General features: G+C 53.1%; 1 protein-coding gene across 1 annotated transcript in view; it reads left to right on the top strand.

Annotated features, from left to right (window-relative positions):
- LOC135537395 (polycystin-1-like) overlaps positions 1-7,372 on the top strand; it is a gene marked incomplete at both ends in the record, with an annotated part of 14,058 nt that extends 6,686 nt beyond the window's left edge. The window contains 3 exons of the mRNA XM_064963569.1: positions 1,480-1,632; positions 4,499-4,639; positions 7,078-7,372. Coding sequence (XP_064819641.1) covers positions 1,480-1,632; positions 4,499-4,639; positions 7,078-7,372 — 589 coding nt within the window. The remainder of the gene's footprint in view (positions 1-1,479; positions 1,633-4,498; positions 4,640-7,077) is intronic.
- Positions 7,373-7,500: the final 128 nt, after the last annotated feature.

Raw genomic sequence — 7,500 nt, 5'->3', positions numbered from 1 at the left:
TAGCAGAACATAACTATACCGAACCCATAAGCATGTGTAGCAGGACATTGTCCTCGAAGAGAGAGTGTTCTGAGAGTGTTCTGAGAGTGTTCTGAGAGTGTTCTGGGAGTGTTCTGAGAGTGTTCTGAGAGTGTTCTGAGAGTGTTCTGAGAGTGTTCTGAGAGTGTTCTGGGAAAGTGTGTGTGACGTGAGAGGGAGATAAAGGCGTCTGCCAGGTTATGTAACTATGAAGAGATGAAACTCAACATTCCACAGCCTGTTCCCCTCCCAGTTTGATCAGACACACACACACACACATACAGAGCAGGGGCACCCAGCTAGCTAGGGGTGTGTATGAAATAAGGAGGAAATTGGAGAGAACGAGAGAAGAAGAATGTCAAGGGAAAGAAGGCTGGAGGAAGAGGAGAAGAAGATGAGGTGGAGGGAAGTAGAACAAGGGGGAATCTTGTTGGCAAATTGAGAGAGAACATGAGGAGGGGAGGGAGAGAGAGGAAGAGATGGAGAGGGTGGGGAGGGAGAGAGAGGACAAGATGGAGAGGGAGGGGAGGGAGAGAGGGAGGGAGAGAGAGGACGAGATGGAGAGGGAGGGGAGGGAGAGAGAGGAAGAGATGGAGATGGACGGGAGGGAGAGAGAGGAAGAGATAGAGAGGTAGGGGAGGGAGAGAGAGGAAGAGATGGAGAGGGAGGGGAGGGAGAGAGAGGAAGAGATAGAGAGGTAGGGGAGGGAGAGAGAGGAAGAGATGGAGATGGACGGGAGGGAGAGAGAGGAAGAGATAGAGAGGTAGGGGAGGGAGAGAGGAAGAGATGGAGATGGATGGGAGGGAGAGAGAGGAAGAGATAGAGAGGTAGGGGAGGGAGAGAGGGAGGGGAGGGAGAGGGAGGACAAGATGGAGAGGGAGGGGAGGGAGGGGGAGGGGGAGAGAGGAAGAGATGGAGAGGGTGGGGAGGTAGAGAGAGGATGAGATGGAGAGGGGGGAGGGAGAGGGAGGGCGAGATGGAGAGGGAGGGGAGAGAGGGAGGAAGAGATGGAGAGGGAGGGGAGGGGGAGGAAGAGATGGAGAGGGAGGGGAGGGAGGGAGGAAGAGATGGAGAGGGAAGCGAAGACATGGCGAGGAAGGGGAGGGAGAGAAATGGAGAGGGGGAGGGAGGGGGGACGAGAGGAAGAGATGGAGAGGGAGGGGAGGGAAAGAGAGGAAGAGATGGGGTGAGAGAGAGAGGGAGAGGAGGAGGGAGGAGAGAGATGGAGAGGGAGGAGAGAGATGGAGAGAGATGGTGAGGGAGGGGAGGGAGAGAGAGGGAGATAATAAGTGGTCCAAACTGCACCACTAACAGAGACTGAAGAGGAGAGTCATGTCCTTGAACCAACATTCCCTCACCTTGGAAACCTGGAACCAATAATAATGTTGAATGAACGTCAGACACACACAATCACCTATAAATCAGATAATCATAGTTGTCTCTCTCCCTCCCTCCTCCCAGGGGCCATCGTACTGTTCCAGTCTGAACTTTGGTCTGGGGTCGAGTGGTCCTGTCCTGGGTATCCCTGGCTCTGAGCTCCAGGCAGATGTAGAGTACACCTTCAGACTGACGGTCCGCAAGGAGGGAATGGCCCCAGAGTCTACTACACAGACCGTGAGTACACACACACACACACACACACACACACACACACACAGACCGTGAGTACACACACACAGACCGTGAGTACACACACACACAGACCGTGCGTACACACACAGACCCTGAGTACACACGCAACACACAGACAGACTGTGAGTACACACACACACACACACACACACACACACACACACACACACACACACACACACACACACACACACACACACACACACACACACACACAGACCGTGAGTACACACACACGCACACACACACACACACACACACAGACCGTGAGTACACACACACAGACCGTGCGTACACACAGACCCTGAGCAACACACAGACAGACTGTGAGTACACACATGGACAGACACACAGACCGTGACTACACACACACACAGACAGACCCTGAGTACACACACGCAGACAGACCCTGAGTACACACACACACACAGACAGACCGTGAGTACACACGCACACACAGACAGACTGTGAGTACACACACACACACAGACCGTGAGTATGCACACACACACACACACACACACCCACACACACACACACACACACACAGGCCCTGAGTACACACACATGGACAGACACACAGACCGTGACTACACACACACACAGACAGACCGTGAGTACACACACACACACAGACAGACCCTGAGTACACACACAAAGACAGACCCTGAGTACACACACACACACAGACAGACCGTGAGTACACACACACACAGACAGGCCCTAAGTACACACACACAGACAGACCCTGAGTACACACACAAAGACAGACCCTGAGTACACACACGCACACAGACCGTGAGTACACACACAGACAGACTGTGAATACACACATACAGACAGACCGTGAGTACACACACACAGGCAGACAGACCCTGAGTACACACACAAAGACAGACCCTGAGTACACACACGCACACAGACCGTGAGTACACACACACATAGACATACCATGAGTACACACACACACAGACATACCGTGAGTCCACACACACAGGCAGACAGACTATGAGTACACACACACACAGACAGGCAGACCATGAGCACACACACACAGACAGACTGTGAGTACACACACAGACAGACCGTGAGTACACACACACACACACACAGACCGTAAGTACACACACACACAGACAGACCGTGAGTACACACACACAGACAGACAGACCATGAGTACACACACACACAGACAGGCAGACCGTGAGTACACACACAGACAGACCGTGAGTACACACACACAGACAGACCGTGAGTACACACACACACACACACAGACAGACCGTGAGTACATACACACACACAGACAGACCGTGAGTACACACACACAGACAGACTGTGAGAGAGAGAGAGGGTGAGAGAGAGAGAAGGGTTAAGGTTAGGTGTAGGGTAGGGTAGGGACGTCCCAACAATCCCAGATAGCACTGACCTATGGCGCGATTGTAGTAAGTAGAGATTGTCTAGATCAAATCAACCTGATTCTAGCCTGGGTATCAGTCTGTTTTGTGCTAACGTTCCATGGCTCGCCTAGCTTGCTCTGCCAAACATTGGCACACGACACGGACTACAAGGAGTGGAATGTTAGCACGAAACAGGTCTGTGGATTTCAGGCTAACTTGGATGTTCAAATGGAGAGTAAAGCAGGACAGAGTGCAGCCCTGGAGAGGAAGGAGTGTATGTCTCGGTAGAATGAAACACACCCTTCGTCTCAGAGAGTAAATCATGATTATCATCATGTTTTTAATGAAAAGGCTGCAGGGCACAGGGACATGCTCTGGTATATGTTGTGGGAGTGTTAACTGTCATTTGCTAGTCTGTAAACCAGCCTACTGGCATGCTAGTCTGTAAACCAACCTACTGGCATGCTAGTCTGTAAACCAACCTACTGGCATGCTAGTCTGTAAACCAGCCTACTGGCATGCTAGTCTGTAAACCAGCCTACTGGCATGCTAGTCTGTAAACCAACCTACTGGCATGCTAGTCTGTAAACCAACCTACTGGCATGCTAGTCTGTAAACCAACCTACTGGCATGCTAGTCTGTAAACCAACCTACTGGCATGCTAGTCTGTAAACCAGCCTACTGGCATGCTAGTCTGTAAACCAACCTACTGGCATGCTAGTCTGTAAACCAACCTACTGGCATGCTAGTCTGTAAACCAACCTACTGGCATGCTAGTCTGTAAACCAACCTACTGGCATGCTAGTCTGTAAACCAACCTACTGGCATGCTAGTCTGTAAACCAACCTACTGGCATGCTAGTCTGTAAACCAGCCTACTGGCATGCTAGTCTGTAAACCAGCCTACTGGCATGCTAGTCTGTAAACCAACCTACTGGCATGCTAGTCTGTAAACCAACCTACTGGCATGCTAGTCTGTAAACCAACCTACTGGCATGCTAGTCTGTAAACCAGCCTACTGGCATGCTAGTCTGTAAACCAACCTACTGGCATGCTAGTCTGTAAACCAACCTACTGGCATGCTAGTCTGTAAGCCAACCTACTGGCATGCTAGTCTGTAAACCAACCTACTGACATGCTAGTCTCCCTCCCTCTCTCTCCCCCCTCGCTCTTTCTCTCAACCCCCCCTCCCTCTCCCTCCCCCCTCGCTCTTTCTCTCAACCCCCCTCCCTCTCTCTCCCCCCTCGCTCTTTCTCTCAACCCCCTCCCTCTCTTTCCCCCTCTACCTCTCTTTCTCTCAACCCCCCCTCCCTCTCTCCCTCTCTTTCTCTCAACCCCCTCCCTCTCTCTCCCTCTCTACCTACCCTCTCTCTCTCTCTCTCTCTCTCTCTCTCTCCCCCTCATGGTGTAATAGTGTGTCCCCATGGTGTAACAGTGTGTCTCTCCCAGGTGCTGGTCCAGAGTGGTCGTATCCCCATGGTCTATCTGGAGTGTGTCTCCTGTAAGGCCCGGTCCATCTTCGAGGTCAGTCAGAACTCCTATGTCTACCTGGCTGGAACCTGCACCAACTGTCACCACTTCCACCGCGGGGTAAGACTTGAAAGTGTGTGTGTGTCTCACCTCTGGCCCTATGCCTTTGTATTACTTAGCCACTCTGAGTCTATCAATGTTCCCTTATCTCAATAAGATGAGGTCAGTGTTCCCCTGTCTCAGTAAGATGAGGTCAGTGTTCCCCTGTCTCAATAAGATGAGGTCAGTGTTCCCCTGTCTCAGTAAGATGAGGTCAGTGTTCCCCTGTCTCAGTAAGATGAGGTCAGTGTTCCCCTGTCTCAGTGAGATGAGGTCAGTGTTCCCCTGTCTCAGTAAGATGAGGTCAGTGTTCCCCTGTCTCAGTAAGATGAGGTCAGTGTTCCCCTGTCTCAGTAAGAAGAGGTCAGTGTTCCCCTGTCTCAGTAAGATGAGGTCAGTGTTCCCCTGTCTCAGTGAGATGAGGTCAGTGTTCCCCTGTCTCAGGAAGATGAGGTCAGTGTTCCCCTGTCTCAATAAGATGAGGTCAGTGTTCCCCTGTCTCAGTAAGATGAAGTCAGTGTTCCCCTGTCTCAGTAAGATGAGGTCAGTGTTCCCCTGTCTCAGTAAGATGAGGTCAGTGTTCCCCTGTCTCAGTGAGATGAGGTCAGTGTTCCCCTGTCTCAGTGAGATGAGGTCAGTGTTCCCCTGTCTCAGTGAGATGAGGTCAGTGTTCCCCTGTCTCAGTGAGATGAGGTCAGTGTTCCCCTGTCTCAGTGAGATGAGGTCAGTGTTCCCCTGTCTCAGTGAGATGAGGTCAGTGTTCCCCTGTCTCAGTGAGATGAGGTCAGTGTCAGATTGGAGTTGTAATATAATTACTGTAAAGCAACATGTTCAGTATGACCTGACCTCGCCTCTCTGACAACAGTTTAGACTGGAACTATCAACAGTAAAATACCTTTCACTTCTCTCTTTCTATCTAACTCTCGATCTTTCTATCTCCCTCCCTCTCCCTCTCCCTTTTCCTCTCCCTCTCCCTCTCCCTCCTGTCCTAGCGTCTTCGTAAGGAGACCCTGGTCCTGGACTGCAGCAGACATTAATTCTCTCTCCTCCCTCCTGTCCTAGCGTCTTCGTAAGGAGACCCTGGTCCTGGACTCCACCAGACATTAATTCTCTCTCCTCCCCGTAGCGTTGGACGGCCGCCACCCTTCGTAACGAGACCCTGGTCCTGGACTGCAGCAGACATTAATTCTCTCTCCTCCCCGTAGCGTTGGACGGCCGCCACCCTTCGTAAGGAGACCCTGGTCCTGGACTGCAGCAGACATTAATTCTCTCTCCTCTCCGTAGCGTTGGACGGCCGCCACCCTTCGTAAGGAGACCCTGGTCCTGGACTGCAGCAGACATTAATTCTCTCTCCTCCCTGTAGCGTTGGACGGCCGCCACCCTTCGTAACGAGACCCTGGTCCTGGACTGCAGCAGACATTAATTCTCTCTCCTCCCCGTAGCGTTGGACGGCCGCCACCCTTCGTAAGGAGACCCTGGTCCTGGACTGCAGCAGACATTAATTCTCTCTCCTCCCCGTAGCGTTGGACGGCCGCCACCCTTCGTAACGAGACCCTGGTCCTGGACTGCAGCAGACATTAATTCTCTCTCCTCCCCGTAGCGTTGGACGGCCGCCACCCGTAACGAGACCCTGGTCCTGGACTCCAGCAGACATTAATTCTCTCTCCTCCCCGTAGCGTTGGACGGCCGCCACCCGCCGTAACGAGACCCTGGTCCTGGACTCCAGCAGACATTAATTCTCTCTCCTCCCCGTAGCGTTGGACGGCCGCCACCCTTCGTAAGGGACCCTGGTCCTGGACTGCAGCAGACATTAATTCTCTCTCCTCCCGTAGCGTTGGACGGCCGCCACCCTTCGTAACGAGACCCTGGTCCTGGACTGCAGCAGACATTAATTCTCTCTCCTCCCGTAGCGTTGGACGGCCGCCACCCTTCGTAACGAGACCCTGGTCCTGGACTCCAGCAGACATTAATTCTCTCTCTCCCCGTAGCGTTGGACGGCCGCCACCCTTCGTAAGGAGACCCTGGTCCTGGACTCCAGCAGACATTAATTCTCTCTCTCCCCGTAGCGTTGGACGGCCGCCACCCTTCGTAAGGAGACCCTGGTCCTGGACTGCAGCAGACATTAATTCTCTCTCCTCCCCGTAGCGTTGGACGGCCGCCACCCTTCGTAAGGAGACCCTGGTCCTGGACTGCAGCAGACATTAATTCTCTCTCCTCTCCGTAGCGTTGGACGGCCGCCACCCTTCGTGCGAGACCCTGGTCCTGGACTCCAGCAGACATTAATTCTCTCTCCTCCCCGTAGCGTTGGACGGCCGCCACCCGCCGTGCGAGACCCTGGTCCTGGACTGCAGCAGACATTAATTCTCTCTCCTCCCCGTAGCGTTGGACGGCCGCCACCCTTCGTAACGAGACCCTGGTCCTGGACTCCAGCAGACATTAATTCTCTCTCCTCCCCGTAGCGTTGGACGGCCGCCACCCTTCGTAACGAGACCCTGGTCCTGGACTCCAGCAGCACAACAACCGGACGTGACAGTATGAACCTGGTTCTCCGCCAGGGCATCCTGCAAGACGGAGACTCCTACGTCTTCACCCTCCACGTAACCGACGGCAACATGGACCGCGAAGGCGTGGCGTCCATCACGCTACAGCCCAACATGCCCCCGGCGGGCGGGGACTGTGACCTGCGAGTGGGGGGAGGAGGAGAGGGGGGACCAATCAGAACACTGGTGGACAGGGTGTACTTCAACTGTTCAGGTAGACACACTATTCTACTCTACTATATTCAACTCTATTCTACTCTACTACATTCTACTCTACTATAATCTACTCTACTCTATTCTCCTATACTCTGTACTCTATTCTATTCTACTACACTCTACTAT

The sequence above is a fragment of the Oncorhynchus masou genome, unplaced genomic scaffold (genome assembly GCF_036934945.1).
Source record: "Oncorhynchus masou masou isolate Uvic2021 unplaced genomic scaffold, UVic_Omas_1.1 unplaced_scaffold_7646, whole genome shotgun sequence".
NCBI lineage: Eukaryota > Metazoa > Chordata > Actinopteri > Salmoniformes > Salmonidae > Oncorhynchus > Oncorhynchus masou.
The sequence above is the reverse complement of the archived record's forward strand: the minus strand, read 5'-3'. Positions and strand labels throughout refer to the sequence as shown.